The sequence below is a fragment of the Rhinolophus sinicus genome, chromosome 3, assembly GCF_057876585.1.
Source record: "Rhinolophus sinicus isolate RSI-liver-muscle chromosome 3, RSI-T2T, whole genome shotgun sequence".
Classification (NCBI taxonomy): domain Eukaryota; kingdom Metazoa; phylum Chordata; class Mammalia; order Chiroptera; family Rhinolophidae; genus Rhinolophus; species Rhinolophus sinicus.
Window position 1 is genome coordinate 53,105,993 of NC_142503.1, and position 21,892 is coordinate 53,127,884.

The following is a 21,892-nucleotide window of genomic DNA, read 5'->3' on the forward strand; positions in this document are numbered from 1 at the left end:
GACCTTAATTTACCATGTTCACTTTGTGGGTTACTGCTGAAATATTTCAGCTTCTACTTCACTTTTTCAAGTATGCAAGGGATTTTACTGAGCTTCTCAGCCTCTGTGTGATTAATGAGATTTCTAAGCATGTTCAAATTGGTGCTGTCGAATATCTAGGGTCTGAAATTAGAGAGTTGTTGATCGAGTATGGTAATGTCTCTTCTGGCTGAGGCCAGACAGAAAACCCTTTTAACAGGGCTTAAAGTTTCTGATTGAAGATACCTTGAACTGAATATGAAGGCACGTAATGTGTTAATGAACTCAGCCAAGTATTTGTTTATGCCTGCATTTAATTTTGAGCTAAAGTTTGGGTCTTTAGTTTTCACAAATAGGTAGACAGATACAAAATTATAAAATTCTTCAAGTGTCTGCCATATTTAAGCTCTGTTTTTGTGATGTGGTTCTTTGTATATTTGGCTATCTCAGTTCATTGATTTCAATGGGATTTCTGAAAGCTCCATTTTGTTTTTGGAGTTATTAATTAGTCACAATCATATTTGAATATATTTTAGATATCAATTGTGTATGGCACAGTTAAAGACATTAATGATGAGGTCAATTTTTTGTTTTGTATAAAAGAATGCAAAACGAACTTTTGTATGTGTTTGAGCATGAAGGTGTGAGCTATGATTAGCAAACCAATGATGAAGGCTTGGGAAAGGAACCTACATTGTACTTTATTGTATCATTATTGTCATATCTATATGTGAGAGGTAAAGCTATATCACCCAGATCTTCTATAGTGTAAGCACTTAGCAGCAACTGGAAAGATGGACACTTTTGTCCAGGTAGCTTGCACAAGCACTTATCTAACTATCATTAATACATGTGTCTTTAAACAATTCTGTAAATGCGTTAGAGAATGCACTCACATTCATTCACTTAAAATGCACCGTTCTCTTTATAGCAAGTGGTAACACATGCATATAGGAGTGTCATGCATTTTTTTTCTGTTTTGAACTTATTTTTAACTCCTTGTGATTATCTGTTATTCGAAGTTGACCAGATCATTTTTTAATTCCTATATCTGGAAGGTGTTAAATCTTTTTTTCTCTCCCTCTAAATTTGGTGATGTTTGAAAACTTATGGTACGTACCGTCAAGTCTAACATCAAATCTGATGAAAATATTCTATCACCTTTGTTCTGGGTCTCTCCACATTGTTGCTATGCTGCTGATTATTGCATTTGATATGAATGTTTCCTGCAGAGGATGCAGGTTTTTGACAGTGGTAATATTGAAACCATTTACTCCATCCTTAGATTGTTGACTGAAATATTTTCAGGAATAAAATTAAAAGCATTACTGATTACCAGATATTAAACCCAGCATTCTACTCTAGGTCTGTAAAGCCTTTCTCTGACTTAGAGGAAATAAAGATAAGGAAGGCGTTCTTTCACTTATCATTTATTCAGTAAATATTTATAAAGCATTTGCAACGTGTGAGTGAGGCTTAGAACTACACGGCGGGACTGCAGTGATGAAAGGATAGACGCAGTCTCTGCTTTCAGAGGCAACATGGAATGGCAGGAAGAGCACTGAATTGTGAGTCCTGAGACCTGAATTCTAGCTCAGTGCAGTCATGAACTAGCTGCATAATTTTGGCAGACATATATTTCTTTATTTATGAAATTAGTAATTGACTAGCTCTAATATTTTATTATCTTACAACTTGATTTCTTCTAACTTTGACATCTGAAAAAAATTTAAAAGCATGCCATCTTTTTATAATTTGATTATTTAGTTTGCTATTTGACACTGGAATACTTACAATCCTATTGTCCTCCAACACCAACACACATACATGTGTGCATGTGCATGTTTTGAAGATGTGTAGTGTTTATCTTAAGGCAAAGTTTGTCTCCACTCTGTAAATGTGTTCAGAAAACAATATAACACAGATACTGAAGGCAGCTTGTTTTTAACTTGTAGCTAAACATGACATTCAAATGTTAATTGGATGAATAAATCTTGTTCATTTTATAGACATGGAAATGTCAATGGAATAAAACTATTTATCACAAGATAATGGTCTCCTGCCGCCAGATAAATGCCAAGATGAAGATACTTATTGAAAATGTATCAAAATATTCTATTGCTATTTATTGAAAATAAAGGTTGAGGAAAAGTTCAACTTTTCAGGTCAAACATGAGAAATGCTCTGCCTATGGTAATAGTATATTACTATATCAAACACAATGTGTATGGTACAGCAACATGGGGAAATTCTAAGAAATATGGTCTATAAATGAATCTTTTCTCTTTGCAGTATGAGCATTACTGGAGTAGTGCAATGAGGGCTGGGAGGAGACACCTAATATTTATTTAGCTCTTATTATGTGTCTGACACAGTCCTAAGTGTGTTCACTGATGTAAGCCTCATGAGAACAAGATTTGAAAAGGATTACTATCCTTGTTTACCAGGTAAAAGCTAAAAAACTTGCAGTCTTATAAATAGTAAGTGCCAACACTGGGATTCGAACTCAGCCCAGACTCCAAATCTAGTGCTCTTTTTCCTCCCCTCTCACATCTCTACTTGTCTAAGTCTGAATACAGTGCCATTTGGGTTTTGTTCTTGGGTTTTTTTGGGGGAGGCGGTGGTGGTTTGAGTAGATTATTTCCCCAAATTTTGTTGCACTTGATGACCAAATATATTTTTGTATCTAATGATTCAATATACTGATGGGTTTTCTTTACATTATTGTGAACTTGCCTCAGGAAAACTTCACAGCCATAAGTCTGAAGGACTTGGCAGCTCTGAATGGGCCAAGTTACAGTCAAATTGCAGCGGTTAGTCCACCTTCTCTCTGGCCGTGTCTGGTATAAAAGTTCTAGGTAACTCCCTCTTTCTGCTATTTTTCCTGAACTTAGACTTATCTCCCTATTTTTCCACTTATCTTGTGCCATAATGGTCTTCATAATAAAATATGTTACTTGAGTGGTTAAGGATATAGGTGAATAATTGAAGCTGTTCGAACAAAGAAAAGGAGTATTGTTGTTCGCTATAGCGTTTACTAGTCTCCTCATGTCAATTCCTTCTTACGTCTTTTCACTGCTCACATCCACTTCACCACCTGCCACAAACACTGGCTGTTTACGTCTCCCTTCTCTGGACTGTCAGAGAACTGCAGTTTTCCTTTGGCAGCGATCACTTTTTCTCCCAATATTTTCGTTGTTGATATGTTGTGCTATTGATATACTTGTCGTAGTTTCCCTGCTAGATGGTAAGCTCCTTACTAGGAGAGATTGTGTGTTTTCCTTCTCTCTATTCCACATGATATCCAACAGAGTGATCTGAACATTACTCGATCAACAAGAGAATGAAAGAAGTATGTGTATGGTCTCTGATTCTAAGGACAACAGGATGTATTAAGACTTCAGAGGAATAAATGAGCAAACTAATCAGAAACAGTCTCAGAGATATAGAGAAAAACTGAGGGTTGCTAGATGGGAGGGGGGTGGGGATGAGGGAGAAGGTGAGGGGATTAGAAAGCACAGATTGGTGGCCATTATATTGCCACGGGGATGAAAGGCAGTTTGGGGAATATAATCAATAATGTTGTAAAGATTATGTAGGGTGTCGATGGGCACTTGTCTTATTAGGGAGACCACTTCATGGACCATGTAGATGCCTGACCACTGCGCTTCATGGATGGTGTGGATGCCTTATACCTGAGGCTGAAGCTGAATAATATTGAATGTTAACTATAATTTTATATATATATATATATATATATATATATATATATATATATATATATATACACACACACACACACACACACACACACATATAGAGTCACAAGATACAGAATACAGCATAGGGAATAGAGTCAATGGAATTGTAACAGCTACATATGATGTTAGAGGGGTAGTAGATTGGGGGTTACCACTTTATGAGGGTAAAACGTCTATTACATTGTTTTATACTCCTGAAACTAATAATGAAGAAAAAAAAAGACTTCAGAGGCATCCATAGTGCAACCTTGTGAATATCGGAGTCTTGTCTACTGGTCCTTGCTTTTACCTATTAGTTTTCTCCAAAACACATTTGTATTTTATTTATTTTGTAAAATTCATAGAGGCATTAAAGGAACAGGTAATTTAACTGATAGATGGTTACAAAGGAGAGAAGCTTGAATGTTGAAATTTCCCTCAGGAAGAAAATAGTACTTCATATAGCATTCTTTTGATATATAAATAGTATGTGTATTAGCAAGGATTTAAAAAGAAATCATACTATTCTTCGGGTAGTTCCGATAGACACCAAGCACCATTGTGCTACACAGATTTCTAACTGACTGTGTTTCTCATGCCCTTTCACAGATGGAAGACCTTTAACTCTGACGGACATATGGGAAGGCGTCCATGAGTGCTATAAGGTGCGGCTGCAGCAGGGGCCATGGGACACCATTACCCAACAGGTTAGAGAGTATTTTCATCTTATTAGATGCAGTCCTTTCCCTCTGCTCATTTTTTCATCTAGTTCTCTCTCCCGTACTCTTTTTCCTGTTTCACTCTTCTATATACTTACAGATTTCAACTCAAATACAGTTTCCTTTAAAAACCCTCCCCAGACCCAGCCTTGGTTTAGCCTCCTTGTTATCAACACTCATACCACCCTGTAAGTTTTTTTTTCATAGTGCTTATCACATTTTAAATCATATATTTGGGTTTTTGTTTTTTTTTAATTAATGTCTGTCTTTTCCACTGTACTGTGTGCTCTCATGTGGACAGACCAGGTCTGTTTTATTCTTCATTGTACACCCAGCACCAGCACAATACTTATAATATAGTAGGTGCTCAATAAAAAGGTAGTAAGTGAATGAGAATAGAAACTAAGTTGGCATATACACTACAAAATAAATGATTTAGCTGGTGTGACCTGTAATATTTAAAGTTTTACTCATAGATGGCTTTGAAAAAAAATAACTTTTGATTAATAATAGGTTTGTAATAGTGATCTGAGAAAGTAGAGAAAATAGATCTGTGAATGTAAATATAAAAAGCAGATTGGCAAAAATAAACAAAATAAATATGTCACTCATGTAAGTCATTATTACTGCCTTGCTAAAATCAGCAGTTACTTTTTTTTAGAAATTTAAAAATACTCATCACCTTGTAACCAATCATGGTCTCCTTGAATATATTTTTTACTTATATCAAAATCTTATTTTTCCAAGGTTCTGTTAAGCTTAATCAAAGCTTCTTTTAAAAATGACTTTATCAACCATTAGAATTTTCATGCCCTCTTATATGTTTGGTCATAATAATGATAGGATCCTTGGCATTTTATAAATAGTTCTTTGACAATGATTGCAAATGACCATTTTCTAGGTTTTAATTGAGGACAAAACTGGGTTTAAGTATATGTATCTTTCACACTGCCCCTCAAATTAATTTTTTCCTTTCCCTTTCCCTCTTTAACTCTCCTAGATCAAGCCCTATAGCCTCACCTGGAACAATCAGTAAAGCCTCCTACCTCTGGTCTTCTGCTCCTTTTCTCTCTGCCTCTTACCATTAGTCATATCTTCTTAACCACTGCTGGATTTACCTTACCCACGTAAAACCTGTGAGATAGCTTCCCAAGGACCTATGGCATGGGGTCTAAATGCCTCGCCTGGGCTTCAATGGCTGCCACTCCCTGGCTCCAACTTGCCCTTTCTTTTTTTCTTTCTCTCTCTCTCTTTTTTTCATATCATCAAGAGTTTATTAAGGGAACTTACAGAATGAGGCATGTCTTGGGCAGGGGCAAGATGATGTAGATATCCTCCACTCCAACCCGCCCCCCTAAGCTTATCTTCTACTCTACTTCACACCGCCTTGGCTCCTGCCACACATGGTGATTCATTCCCTGAAGCCATCTTGTGCAGTTTGTTCTTGGAATTCTTCCCAGGTTTCGTGGCTTCCCAGTTGCCTGCTTTCTGTCTTCGTATTTCCACCTCTTGTTCTCTCCTATGTTCCTTCCTCTGAACCTCCCACCCCACCCAGCTCACAAGAATGGCCCGCTCTGAAATCCTAGTCCTGTAGAAAAGGCATGGGTGGCTGCTATGATAAAAGGTAATGAGATATATAAGCAAATCAGCCATAAAGATTTTGGCAAGAGCATTTCATTTTATGCAAAGTATTTTAGATTAACCTTTAAGTATGTCAAGGTGAGTACTAAGAGTTTCAACTTCCAGTGTCTTGTCAGTGACCGCAAACCATCTAAAAATGTACACTGTAGCATCAGAATCTATAGGGCCCAGAGAATGTTTGTTTGTGAGTGTAAAGGAAGATGGCAAAGGATAGGGGAAGAGAGCATCCAAAAATACATATGTATTTAACTGTAGCGTTTTTTTCTCAGTTCCTTCTCAGGTATATTTTCCATTATGTTCATGAGCCCAGTTCTTTTTCTTTTTCTGTCTCTAGCAGCCCTGTTACTAATCTCCTCAATGCAAGACTATAGCACAGTTCCTGGCGGGCTATGTCATTTTGGGTTTTAATTCTACATGTCTGTTCTGACTGATGTCATATGAACAAGATTCTGAACTCAACTGTATTTTCTTAGTTTTCTAATACGGTGTTACAAATAGACATCTTTCCATTAGTAGAACCCCTAAGTTGCTAAACCAATCAAATGAACCAATCTATACCTTAATTGTTTTTGGTGGAATTGATTAATGTCTTTCAATTTATAGGCATTTAAGTATTGTATAGATAGCCTGTTAGTGGGGCATTTTTGTCTTACCTATCCATAGCATAATAATAATGATAAATCCTAACACAATAAGCATTACTATTTCTAACATCAAGAGTGGGCCCACTTAGTAGGAGGGATATTTGATATAACCGAACTGCAATACAACGATAACATTTGCATATTCCTTTGGAATTTATCTTATCGGTATTTATTTGTGGACAGCTATCCCACTTTTGATAACAGACATTATTTAAGCATTAGCCTTGCTTATCACAGTGCATGGACAGGCACTAAAGACTTAACAAGAGACACCCAGTTGTTGCCATTACACTACCTGGCATTTAAAGTCATCGTGAGTATTTCCTTTGAAGGTCTTGGTTTTTAATCCCAGACCCGTCAATGGGTTGGTAGTTATGTGTTCTTCTTTGATTGAGGTCTTTGAGAGAGTTTTGTAAGGCCCCGTGTGTAGGAAAAAATAGTGGAGTGAAGGAGAGGGTGTGATAAAGCACGAGGGCAGAATGAGCTGATAGAATGTCAGTGGCACAAAATAGTAGATACCAGTTTGCAGAATTATACTAAAGAAGCATTAGCTTGCAGACTGAACATGATAATAATATCCTGTCCTGTAGAGTGGCTTAAAAACAAAAGCAGCCTTCGCATAATATAAAATGCATTTCAGTTCATTTCCAGGCTTGATTGTGCGCACATCGTTTGTTGCTCTTCATCTTTAGTAATCACACTTCTGTTCTCTCAGCATTTGTCTTGATGATAAGGACCTGCTCATGTCAGACATGAACCCTCTCTTTTGAAGACAAACCACTCATGAATCTCATACATTTGATTATGGTGATTACTCACCTGCTTTTGTCCAGCATTACAGACTACCTATTATCTCAACCCTGCAGCCTAATAAAGAACTTCCTAAAGGAAGTTAACAGATGCCTAGGTTGGACCTGCCTAAATGGGGAGAGTGAATATTACAGTAATGACCACTGGAAGGTGTGATCTCTGTGTTTTAGTAAAGAGCTCCTGTGATCTTGGCACCAGCCAAAGTCATTAGATAAAAAAGCGTACCTTCAATTTTACTTGAGGATGTATGTGTTTATGTATGAGGGTGTGTAGTGGTCAGATAAGTAATTTTTTCTTACTGTCTTCTTTTTATAAACATACACCAAAGTAGAGATAATAGTATAACATACTTACAAACTCATGGTTGGTCTTCTTTTTTGGCATCTCACTCAATCTGGAGTTTTTTTGGAAGCAAATCCTAAATACCATATTATCTCATCCATAAATATTTAAGTAGATACCTTTAAAAGATAAGGGCTCTTCACAGATGTTTGTAGCAGCCTTATTCTTAATAGCCCATAGAAACAACACAGATGTCCTTGAGAAGGTGGATGGTTAAACAAATTGCTGTATATACTTACCATGGACTATTACTCACCAATGCAAAGGAGCCCACTATTGACACTCTCAGCAACCCAGATGAATCTCCAGGTAATTATCCTGAGTGGGGAAAAGAAAAGGAAGGAAGGAAGGAAGGAAGGAAGGAAGGAAGGAAGGAAGGAAGGAAGGAAGGAAAGACGGAAGAAAGAAAGATCCCAGAAGGTTACATAGTATCTGATTCCATTTATCTAACATTTTTGAAATGACAAAATCTTACATTGGAGAACAGATTTGTGGTTGCCAAGTTGTTAGAGAGGAAGGTGTGGGTGGGAGAGAAGTGGGTCTGGTTGGAAAAGGCAACATGAGGGAAATTTTCTGTATCTGACTGTATCAATGTCAATATCTTGTTTGCGATATTGTACTATAGTTTTACAGTATGTCACCATTGGGGGAACTGGGTGAGGGGTACAGGGGATCTCCGTATCATTTCTTATAACTGAATGTGAGTCTAATGCAAAATAAAAAGTTTAATTTAAAAATAAGGTAAAGACTCAAAAAATATAACCACAATATAACCATAATATTATCACAACTGAAATTATAAATTTCTTAATGTCTTTAAGCAATTAATGTTTAAACTTCCCCAACTTTTTTTATACACTTTCTTTGATCAGGATCTAAAGAAGATTTACACATTAAAATGGTAAACATCTCTTAAGACATTTTGAATCTGAGATTCCCATTCTTCCCTCTTTTTTTTTTTTTTTTCTGTACAGTTTTTTGTTGAAGAAACACGTTGTTTGTCCCGTAGTATTTGCAGTTGGATTTTTTTTCTAACTCTATCTCTATTGTGTTGTTTAGTATTTCTTCCTGTGAAGATTCTTTCTCTTCATATTTCAGCTTTCAGTTGATGCTCTATCATCCTCCAAAGGTGACCAAGAAAGGGTTTTTATGTATCTGTATGAACTCATAGATATAAACGTTTTATTCATTTCAGTTCATTTTAGTGATTATCTTCATTGATTCTTAATTTACCTTATCTTTGGCCAGTGAAAGTCTTTTGAAGTTGGCTTATGAGCTACGTTGGTACAGCCCAAGTAGTTTTGCTGGCTTCTTGTTTTTTGGTGTGACAAGTTGTTGCACGTTCATGTTGGGCAATTCTTGCCCAGACTTGAGGTCAGCCATTTTCCAAAGAGGCTTCCTTCCTTTCAGAGCCTTTATCAAGGTGCTGGTGCCAGAGAGAGTGGATTTGACTCCGAGCACCCCCACTTACTAGCTGCATGCATGACCTTGGGCAAATTGTGAAGACTCTGTTATTTGTTCATTAAAGATAATGGTAGCACCTATAGAGAATTGGTGCGAAGACTAAGGAAAGAGGATTGTATATAAAATCCAACCTATGTCATCTCTCCTTTCAAATGTATTCTTTCTAATACCTGAACTGTGCACTTTGAATTTGGAAACCAAGACTTTTGAAGAAATTTGTTTTCTGATTCCACATACCTAAGCAAGGCTGTCTAAATACAAGTAAATGAATGGTGTTGGGAGCATAAAAGTGGAAACAAATCCATTGATTATTTTTTCTTATATGATCCCATTCAAGTACTGTGACAGAACTGGGTAGAAGATTTGTAGGGAGTGGAATAGGAGGAGCCTGTGCAATATACATTTTGAATATCCCAAATACCACTGATTCATTTCAAAGACTTTAGCATCTCTAAAACATGCAAAAATATGATAATTACTTTTAGTGAGTTTTTATTATATTTCCACGACAAATCTCTCAGGGCAAAAAAAGAAAAATCAAAAACAACTAAAAACAAAACTCCGTGTACCTTTTGGTGAATATATTGCTTTTGACTCTCAGTGATACAGGAAGTCACTGGTTAAGGATTCTTAAATAATGAAGCTTGATATGTTGCCTGGTGATTTATAATGATGGCTGATAAACTGATGATTTAATTGTGCTTCCTCTAGTAATAATCTTAAGTGCTTGAATGAAGTTCCAGTGATTGGCTTTCTTCTGAACTCAGTCTCCCTGGAGTCTTTAGGCATCTCTTTTACACAACATCCGATAACTGACTTTTAACTGTTCCTATTTTAAATAATACAAATCAATTAAAACACACAGCTGTTTAACAAAACTTCTCCGTGTTGGTATGGGTCTCTGTGGGTATTTCCTGGTGGCTCATAATGACATCAATTTAGTGCACCTGGTAGGATCTGTGTGAACTGGAAGTGGCTTAATTCTTAAACGACAAGAAAATTAAGAAGCTTTTATGGATTGCTGTTGCTGCTTCAAAATCGTTGCCAGCTCCATTGATGGCTCTTTTGCGGTAAAGTTTTATTTAAATGGGATTGCAGACATCATGTGATTGTTTTCTCTGTAATTTGCTGTTAATTTGTTGATTGTGAGTTTTTAGGTATTCATTCTGGACATTAGTAAGTCACTTTAGTGGGTAGTTTTATGAATGTAAATGTATTTGTGTTTATTACATATAAATATGTACTGTGTATACACAGTAAATGTGTCCATTTTGCAGACTTTTTGAGAAACCTTCCAATGTTTTAATATTACTCAGTGATTCTACCACACTTTCCCGTCTTAGGAGAGTGAAATATGTTTTCATCCTTGTATCTCACTTTCTTTGGTAGCTTAGGGTAATGATGACAGTGTCATGTTTCTCTGTCTCTATTAGTAATTATTTTTAGATTGTCAGTCTGCACATTCATTGTGACTTTTAACATTTATTGAATGCTGATGCATGGGTACCATACATTGTCAAAGTACTTCACTTTCCATATTTATTTATTTATTTATATCAATTCTGAAATGTCTACACATTCCATTGTGTTTTTCTTGTTTGGGGGTAAAAAAAGATACATTTTTATAAATTTTGTTTGTTCCTCAGACTTTCTTTACATTATGAAATATATTTGTAAAACAAGAATATGTGAAACTTCTTTCTTAGTATTTGTAAGTAATTAATTTTTCTCAAAAAATTTTTTTTGGCTTTACGCCCTGGAGTGTTTTGGGAAAGTCTTAACTTCATACTAACTGCTATTGAAGCATTGGTATAATATTACTTCCTCATCCAGCTTTTAATTTCTAAAGTTTTCTGACCACTAACCACTAATTAAGTGTTCAAATTAATCTAAGTAAAAGGGGGGATGATTTATTACTTAAGAAGCTTGTCTTATTAAATTAATTTCTGACATGTTTTGTTTCATTCCATTTTAATGAGAATTCAAGCTACATTGTTAAACAAGGAATGTATTTCTTATAAGTAACCAGATTATAATGGTATATTTGGTTTTTACTTCTTTAACTTGAAGTTTGTTTCATGAGATAAGCCTGGTTAATATTCTGTTATATGTATATCTGATTGAGGAGAATATTGCTTAGCTTTTTACCATCAAAGTTATACTTTTGACTCAGCACATGCCTTGAATTTACACAAAAGTTTTCTTTAAAGAATTTCCCAGCATTTCATTGATCCTTGGAATTTCTAGTCCAAAAAACGAAACAGCTTATAAATGTAAAAATTAAATACCATTAAAAATATTTAATAATTCATTTTAATATTACTCATCTTAGCACATTTCATTTTGATAATTACCTACCATCAATTTTTAATTTTTAATAAACATCTTAGTTCCTAAACTTCAAGTTTGAGGAATATTTATATGCTCATTTCCAGTTTTTGAGGTACAGGTAATTGATGGGTGGGTTCTACGGCAGTAGCCAGAGGCAGGTAGGGCAGCCTGGGACAGCAGGAAGGCAGAGGAGACAGACTCTGCAGACACACTTGCCCAGACTGGTTCTGAGTCCCTTATACAGGTATAAGCTTCCTAAGAAAGATGCTATTGGTTTTATCCTGTTTTGGCACAATGGTTGCTACACATACATACATATTCTACAATGTAATTGTTGCACGTTTTTTCCCATTCCACTTCTTAACCCCTTCAGCTTCTGTTTTAACCTGTTATGTTCCTGATTTTTTTTTCAATGTCAGCTGCTAAATTCCCTTGTACTATATTTGCAGTCTATAGTTTAAAATTAGGCCAATAAATAGAGATAATACCAAAATATGTAAAGTATTTGTGCAAGTCATTACAATTATTTTATTGTATGCTGATGTTATTTTTTTTAGTATATTATGAATTTATTTCTACTTCCCTCTGTCCAACCTGAATTCGAAAAAATATTTCAATTGGTATATATACATACACTCTAATATAAGATGAATACATATAGTATAACCATCCAAGCAAGGGAATAAGAACTAAGCGATGGAAGGGAAGAGACAGTTGCAACACAAAACCTAGGTTAAGGAAAGTTCTGAGCTTTCTAGAACAAAAAAGAGAAAGGAAAAGCTAATTAAATTCATTGCTTTCATTCTGTTATGGAAGGAAGCAAACAAGTTTATCAGGGGAGACAAACTTTTTTTTATATTAAATTTCAGAAAAATAATTTTACAAACATGGAAAAATCGTCTGCTTCATAGATACTACTTAAAGCAGCTGTAGGAGATGAGGAGGGAATGACGTTCAGTTGTCGTTGTGTGCGTTACAGTAATGTACTGTGTGTGTAGGTTTACACTCTCAAGGTCTTAATCAGCAGATTACTGCTCAGACTGAGCTTGCAGATGTATTTTAAGTGCTTGGAAATTTTTTTGAATTTGAATACTTTTAGACTGGATATGTGCTCTCTACTTAACCATGGTCACTTCCCCTCCCTATTGCCTCATACCCTGTCTATTTCACTTATTTACTTTGCCTGCCTGTCTTCTAAAGGCACTTGAGTTTGCCAATTCCTATATTGATATAAGACAGAAAGAGCTTAGAGATTCTATATGATTCTGAATGTGTGCATCTCAGTAGGTATCTTAGACGATCCTCAAATAAAACTGCTATCATCTGGGCTTACATTTTTTAATAACTTATTTTTTTCTGATTAAAAAAAGTAATACATATTGATAATTTTTAATAAAATATAGAATAGCATAAATAAAGAATAAACATTACTCATGATCTTAAGCAGTGAAAGTTACCACTGCTAACCTTTCAGTGCACAGCTTTCTAGAATGATTGTATACAGTCATATAATTATATATAAAATACATATATTCACATATATGTATATATTATATATAAATATACAAAAAACACAAATGAGATCATACTATGCACCTGGTTTTTAAAATTTACATCATAGACAATTTTTCATGCCAATACTTAAATACATCTAAATTTTCCCTTTAATGACTACATAGCATTTCATTCTAAGGCCATGCTGTAACTGTTTTAACCGATTTTATGTGTTCAACATTGAGTTCTTTTCCAGTTGTTTGTCTTATAAATAGTGTTTAAGTGAGTATCCTTGTACAGATAATTCATGCACTTGTCAGGTTATTTCTTTGGAATAAATTCTTAGAAGTAGAATTGGTGAGTCAATGAATATTCACTTTCAAAGATTTTGTTAGATAGACCCATGTCAAGCTCAGAAAAGGTGTCCTCCTACTAGCAGTCTATTAGAGGGCCCATTTGAACCCTAAGAGCCTGCTCACACTGGTCATAATTGTTCTTAATGTGTTACAATCTGATGCCAATGAGGCGTCTAATTGGAGTCATGTATCAAACACTTTAACACTGAAGTTACTGATGAATGGCTGAAATGTGGTTGTTCTTGCAATTGACTGGCACATACATTGTAGACACTAGGGAAGTTGACGTATGGTCAGAACTAAAGGGGTCTGATTTCCATTTTTGCTAAGACTGAGCATTGTTTCTGCTGTCCTGAGGCAGCTGCAGGAGACCTGTCAGCAGGGCCAAGGCCTTTCTTTGTAAGCTTCTTTAGATTGTGCAAATGATTGAACAGAATCTGTGGAAACTCCTAAGTCCTGCTCCTTTCAGCATGGAAGATAGGATCTTGGACTCCACGGTTTTTGTGAGCTGGCATTGTCAGTCATCCACTTCACTCAGATAACAAAACTTATTTGGAATATTTGAGTGAGTAAAATTGTATTGAAGCGGGCCTGTCAGGATAAGGTAACTATAAATACACCCCCTCCAAACAATTAAAGAGTTAGTTAGCATTTTGAATTCTTCCAAAACATTATCCATTTGGATCCTGAAGAACATCTTTTAAAACTGACAGATTCGGTTTTGGCACAGTTGTGCTTGAGCTGTTCCTCCTGGCAGTAATTGGCCACTAGATTAATGTGTTCTTTAAGTACAACCAGGTCGTCACCATAAAGATGAGTGCTTGCTTTTCTGTTTGCTGTCACAGGAAATCAAGTTCTTACTTCTTCTAAAAGGTCTATGAGATTGGAAATAAATTTAAAAGTATGGGGCTCGAATACAACTCTATTATATAACCTTTTAAGATTAGAACTTATCTTGTCTAAAGATTATTCCAGTAAGAAGAGCTAACATTTAGGAAGCATTTCCTAAGTATCAGGCATTCTTCTAAGTACTTTATACATATTATTTTACTTACTCTTCTGAACACCTTTATTAGATTGATGCTACTTTCTACGTTTTAGAGAAGGAGAAACTGAGGAAAAAAGAAATTATAACATGCTAAAGGTCAAACATGTACTGAGTTACAGAAGCAGGTTTGAAACTCAGATGGCTGTATTTGAGAGCTCACCTCCTTCAGCAATATGTTCTAGCTCCTTCTATGATGCTAATCTTATTCTCAAGATAGTATTGTATGAATGATACCATATTAAACTGAGTCTGATCCATTTGGGGTCAGATGAAAACTGATGAAAACTCTGAAACCTGGTCCTAGACACACAACATTTGGCACCCTGAATCAGGAGACCCCGCCACAGGACTTGCATCCTTGGACCTTGCAGTGGGTACAGCGGAGTAGAACTCAACATGCATGCCCCCCTTCTGCTCTTGTGCCCTTCCTGTACTGCAGATGCTGGAAAGCTAAAACACAATTCTCTGTCTCCCTCATGGAGAGGGGCCTGAATTTGATTTAGGTTTGTCATATCAGATGCATTATACAGCATTTGAAAAGCAGAAGTGTGTGGAGGTTGAACTTGGTAGGAGCACTGTGGATCATGGACGATGTCTGTGTGGCTTCGGTGTTAGTTGCTAGCTCTAGGAGTGTCAGGAGGCGGAGGATGGGGCAATCATTTTGTTGGTGTGAATTGCAGCATGTGTGACATGGCGTTGGAGGTCACTGCAGCAGAGGCAGGCTTCGGATCGTGGGGATGGAGGCATGATTCTAGGATGGCAGATTCCTGATCTGAGAAGAGGCAGTAGGTCTCATACTTGTAGTGTCCCATTCTCCAGTGTGACCTTGGGAATTGTCCCTGGGAGTCATCTAGAATTTGTTTATTCAGTCCCCAATGAGAGCTTTACTTAGTCAGAGTAGATTGTTTTGCGCAGCTTGACTGGTACGGTAATATATAGCTGCACCCAAGGACAATGTTTTCAATAGGTTGGGAGTTTGGGGCTGAAATCAGAGACTCTTGGGTTCTTATTCAGGTCCTTCCACTTATTACCAGTGGGACCAAGGACAAGCAATTTGACCCTTCACCTTCCTCATTCGCAAAATGGGAAATTATTTCCATATGGGGACTGTTATAAAGACTACCCCATTGGGTTGTTGAGAGAATCATATGAGTTAATGCATGGGATGTGTTTAGCATAATGCCTGGCACATAGTTGATGCTAAGAATGTGAGCTATTATTATCATTAACCCCTAAATACTGTGAAAAAGAGAAGCAGAAGACATAATTCAGTGCTTCTACCAAGAACGGTCCACTGTAGTGGTCAATAGAAGAATGGTTGAACGTCCAGTTTCCTAGAGCCGTATATTCACAGGCCAAGACTAGTAGTTTATGGAGAAGAGGGAGGCCGATCTAGAGTACTTGGGGATTATATTTACTTAGTTAACTAGATAAAGAGTTGTGTAGTTTTCATTCAAAAGAAGATTTTTAAAAAGCCTGATAGCAATCTGCTTCCTCAGGAAAGACATTCGGCTTTAGATGGCTATTTTGGAATGCTGTTTTGTATGGGATGTGGTTGGCAATTCATGGGAGGAATGGCCCGAGACTGCATGAGCAGTAGAAGTAGTCCATCTGGGCCTCCGTGAGATTCCATCTCCACATACTTCTTCCTGAACTATGCCGTGAGCAGTGGCATTCTATAATCTATAGTTGTGATTGGACCTATGGCTGAACCTGCAGCTTCCTGTTGAGATAAAGATATATCTGAACATATCCTACAAAACATCTAGAATTGAATATATAGATATTGTAGTCAAGTTTTTAAACCATTCATTGATGAATGGAGTTGAGTTGAATACGTCTGAGTTGCTTCCTCAATCAATATGTTCCTTTCTGCCAGGCTTTCTCCCTACCCACACTCGATCAATATTCAAATAGTCTTTAATAACCAAGAATGCAGTGGCCTGTCCCTCCCACCCTCACAGCAGTTCAGGCAGATTTTTCAAACTTAGACTTGTTAATATTCAGCCAGTGGGGAACCTCCACGAGAGGATGGCCAGAGCAGTCAATGCCCTAGACCTTGGAAGGTTGCTTATGTAACCCATTTAAAGGTTCCTACAGCCTTCCTCTCCCACTTTAACTTGGAGGTCATCACACAATCAAATTAATTGTAAACATTTGTTAAATGAGAAAATACATTTAAGAGTCCTGTAAAATGATGATTTTTGATCCTCAAAGTCTATCTCATAAGTAGAAATAATCAGTGAAATGCAATTATTTTCCATATTTTATTCCGATTCTTCACAGACATGTTTGCCATCAGTGCCTGTATCACTGCCAGCAATAGCTGAATGACCAATAGAGCTGGTCTCTTCAATATGTCAATGATGTTTCCTCTTAGGGTTGGATTTACGAGAATTGAGTTGTAACTATACACGAGTTTGGCCATTATTTTCCCCCATTCATCAAAGTGGCTATGGCTACAGGTGTGGACGATAGGAAAATGGTCTTCTCATCTGAGAGAACAGGTCTTTCTTCTACTGATGGAGCTTTAATCAAATCATTATCATTTCATGTACTCTGATCTGAAATTACTGTGCCAGCTAATTTGAGTTTCACCCTGGATTCAGGAAAGCCCCATGGTTGAGTGTGGGTATCTGGGGGCTCTTCTCTGTGTGTATTAGGGTGTATGTGATGGCCTGGTGGGAAGAGGGGACATAATCTGGAAGGGGTCAAAATAAGTAAATGGGTCTTTGGAGCTCGCCACCTTATTTCAATCAAAGTACCTCCACTTCCTTCTGTTTTTAGGCTCCTTGTAGGTTTTATTTGCAAAGTGTTCTGCTCCTTTAAGATGCTTGAAAACATCTGAGCTGGATGATACATTGTCGATATAATTCAAAAGACTGTCAAGTTAAAGCTAGGCAAGTAACATTACCTTGTTCCTCAACAAGAGGAATTTTAGTATCGAGACATGTCAGGTCTATCTTTTGAGGCAGTTGTATCAGGAATATATGTCTGTATTGTTTCTAGCAGGTTGCTCAGAAAAAAAAAAGAAATCTTTTTGGTCTTAACTGAGATCAGTATGGCCAGGCCTACCTTTGCATCTGCTATAGCGATATAATAAATACTTCTTAGAGTCCACAAGCTTGGATATTACAGAGTTCATTCTGTCAATCTGAGGCAACTTCTAACAGCTGATGATATGACTCAGAGGAAGGTAGTCAGGGTATTTGAATTTCGCTCTCATCCTGGCACTTTAAAGGAGATAGACTTTTGGCCTCTGGGTATATTCTGTAAGCTCCCTTAGAATCAGAAAATATAGCCAGTTAACTTTGGAAACTAAGGATCTTAAGTTTCTACAGCTGCCAATAGTGTCTTCCCTGTTCTTTAAACCAGGTCAGCTCACTTATATCTTAGATAACAATGGGCAACCTGCACACACACCAAGGTAGCTCCGGAAAACTACCCAGTTTATTTCCCTTCTTCCTGGCTTGTGTGCAGTCCGCTTTCCTTCCTGTCTCATTCCTGCCTGATCTGAAGCCCGTGGCTATGTGACACTAGCATTGACACTTCGTGGGCCCCTGACCTTGGTACTTGACAGTAGTCTTGCACAAACCTCAGCTCTCTCTAGCCAACATTGGCTTTGGCCGGTTCCCTGTGCTACTTAAAGGAAACTTGTCCTCTCTTAGTCTGTCCCCCTAACAATATTCTGTCCCTAAACTTGGCAGGATCTACCTAACCCTCCCGAAGACTTTTCAGCCAGATTGGACAGAGACTAAAGGAATCTGAAGTAGAGCAAAACCAACCAGTCATTCTCAGATGGGGGGTTTTTCCAAAGCAGTCTAAGGACAAGGTGACTTTCCAGGTGATGGATTGGAAATCTTAAGGGCTCCTTCCTTTATGTCCGCCTGTCTGTGTCTATAAATAAAATGATTCGTGCACTCATACTGTGGGGACAGAGTCCCAGAGAGCAGTTTCCAGGTTCTCGGCCTCACGTGGAAAGGTGCTGGCTTGGTTATTAGATGGCCATCAGCTGTTACCGGTTAGCCATTAGCCATAATATAACTGCTGTGGCTACGCTGGGGGTTGTTGGTTGGCAGAGATCATGTGGCCCCTGCTTCCTGTATCTCCAACCCAGCCTCCAGCGAGAATATAGAGGTATGACTCCCCTATCTATGGCTCCGTTGGTGTTCCTTTTTGGCCTCACCATGCCCTGCGTTCTTATGTGGGGAGCGGGACCAGAGACCCCGCTTGACACATATCATGTTCCCATTCAGGGCTTTGGGTGACTGACCTCAGCTGAGCCCGAATACTCTGAGAACACTTCTAAAGGCAGGGGTTTAACAAGCAGTAAAGTCCATTTCCTAAACTATGAATGTTCCCTCCAGGTCCTGGTTAATGTGTGATGTTGTACACCCTGCCCATGGAAAGGAGAAGCCCTTGCGTATTTTGAAGTGAAAACATGAGGAAATTTGGGAGGCAGGGCGGTGCTGGGGCTGGAGAAGTTTGATTAAGAGGATTTGGCTAGTAATGCAGTGTATTTCCCTTGAGGTTTCCATGTAATTCACCTGCCTAATTCTTGATTTTGTGTGTAGACATTCTGACTAAGTAATATTGAACTACATGTAGGTGAGCAGAAGAAACTAGATTTGCATTTAATAAACAACATAGAAGGCTAGGCTGAGGATACACATTTTTCTATATGTTTTCTGTAGTTTTGCCCTTAACTTTAAACTCAGTCCTAAAAGGAGAGATATTACAACCTGAATTTGGTCTGAGAGGTGATTGCTGTAACTTTGCAACAGTCTGAGGACAGGCAGCTATTGTATTTTAACTGAAAAAAATTCCTGGAAGGGAACAGTACTAGAATAATTTATTGGGATTTGGGAATTTGCTTAAAACTATTTAATTGCTCGTTAACTGAAAAAAATTCCTAGAAGGAAACAGTACCAGAAAAATTTATTGGGATTTGGGAATTTGCTTGAAACTTTATTCAACTGCTGTTTTGCTTGACTTTACACATTGACTATTCTGAAGATGGGACGTTCTAATTTTGTCAGTGGAAGTATTACTTAATGGTTAATATGATCATTTACCTTTAACTTCTCATAAGGAGCAAGATGTACCCTAATATTTCCAGTTACATGTGTACATTCAGCTCTTACAATGATACATTATGTACCTAATTGTCCTCTAGTTTTTCCTGAAAATGTTTCAGTTAAAAGTAGGCTGGTTCTTCTGATGATTTGTCACAGGGATTCTTCAATTCTAAATGCTAATATTGATTTCTTTTTAGAAAGAAGTCTGGAAAAATTTTTTTGAAATTTTGGGTGGATGTAATAGATGATTTTTATTATTATTGAAAGAAAACAAGGTAAGAAATCTCCAAGTCAAACATAAGTTTCACCAGTATTAATTAAATATACATTTTTTTCTGGATGGCTTATTTACTGATTTTTCTTAAAACATGAAAACTGCATTTAGTTCATGGTAGAATTAGTGTGCTTATGAGAGATTGTCTCAAATTTTTCTTTTTAATTAATGAATTCCCTAAGTATTAATAACTAGAATGTCAGTCATTAAGATATATTAAAAACAGCATAGGGTTTATAGCAAGAAAGAGGTAGATCGAAGCCTTGATCTGCCCCTTGTGATCTATATGTCTTCGGACAAGTTACCCAAACATCATTTTGCCTGATACTAATATAGCTGCACCAGCTTTCTTTTGAGTAGTATTTGTCTATAAATCTCTACCCTTTAATTATTCATTTCTCTCTGTTTTTCCTCCCAATAAATAGAACATCATTTAAAAATATTTATATGTAGTAAAATTTGTGTGTGTGTGTGTGACCACAGTTAAGAGTCCCTGGTGCAGCCCCTTGTAGTCAGCCCTTTTCCCACCCCAACCCTTGTTCTCTGCACCTATGTTTTGTCTTTTTCAGAATGTCATACAATATATAGCCTTTTGAGTCTGGTTTATTTCACTTAGCACAATGCATTTAATGTTCATTCATGTGGTACTTTTTGTTACTGAGTAGTGTAGTATTCTATTGCATAAATGTACATTTTGTTTATTCATTTACTAGCTGAAGGACCTTTGGGTTGTTTTTACTTTTTGTTAATTAAGAGTAACACTATTATAAACATTTAATAACATGTGTTTTTTTTTTGGTTGACATAAGTTTTCATTTCTCTTGGGTAAATACTTAGGAGTAAGATTTCTAGTCCATGTGATATTTATAAGAAAACACCAAACTGTTTTCCAAAGTGTCTGAACCATTTTGCGTTACCACCAGCAATTTCTGAAACTTCTGGTTGTTCCACATCCTCACCAGCACTTGCTGTTGTCAGTTTTAAAATTTATTTTAACCATACCAATTAGTGTATGGTAATATCATGGTATGGTTTTTATTTTGCATTTACTTAATGACTAATAGTATTGAAAATCTTTTTATGTGCTTGTTTGACATTCCTATATTTTTGGGTGAAGTCTTTTAAAATGTTTCCCCAATTTTTTAATTAGATGCTTTATATTCTTATTGTTGGATTTTGAGAGGTTTTTTTATATATTCCAGATACAAGTTCTTTACCAGATATGTGATATACAGATAATTTCTCCCGGTATATGACTTCTCTTTTTATTCTTTTAATAGTGTTTTCACAGAAAGTTTTTAAATGATATAAAGTCCAATTTATCAAAAAAATGTTTGTGTACTGTAGTTTTAGTATTGTATCTTTGCTTAGTCCAAAGTCACAAAGATTTTTCCTAAATGTTTTGTAGTTTTATTTTTTATGCTTATGTCTGTGATCCACTTTGAGTTAATTTTTGTGTAAAGCGTGAGGTATGGGTTCAGGTTTATTTTATTTATTCATTTATTTGTTTCTTTGTTTGTTTTGCATAGGGATGTCCAATTGGTCCAGCATAATTTGTTGAAAAGACTATTCTTTCTTGATGGAGTTGCCTTGAACCTTTGTCAAAAATCAATTGGCCATATATGACTAAATCTATTTTTGGACTCTCTTTTCTGTTTCATTGATTTATTTTTCTATCCTTTCACCATTACTGCACTGTCATGCTTATTGTAGCATTATAGTAAGTCTTGAAATCAGAGAAAAAGTCTCTCAACTTACCTCCTTTTCGAAATTGTGTCAGCTATTCCTTTGCCTTTATGTATAAATTTTAGAATCAGTTTCTCAATATCACAAAAGTTGGAATTTTAATTGGGATTGTGTTGGATCTATAGATCAATTTGGGGAGAACTGACATCTTAGTAATGAGTCTTCCAATATGTGAAGAGGGATAACT

At 36.6% G+C, this 21,892-nt stretch overlaps 1 protein-coding gene across 5 annotated transcripts in view; it reads left to right on the forward strand.

Annotated features, from left to right (window-relative positions):
• ATG10 (autophagy related 10) overlaps positions 1–21,892 on the forward strand; it is a 330,308-nt gene that overhangs the window by 260,208 nt on the left and 48,208 nt on the right. For 4 of the 5 annotated variants that reach the window (XM_088796595.1, XM_019746380.3, XM_088796596.1 and 1 more), the window contains one exon: positions 4,368–4,465. In XM_088796595.1, coding sequence (XP_088652721.1) covers positions 4,368–4,465 — 98 coding nt within the window. Of the gene's footprint in view, positions 1–4,367; positions 4,466–18,314; positions 18,388–21,892 lie in introns of those variants that run through there. The other variant, XM_088796597.1, reaches the window with a different exon arrangement.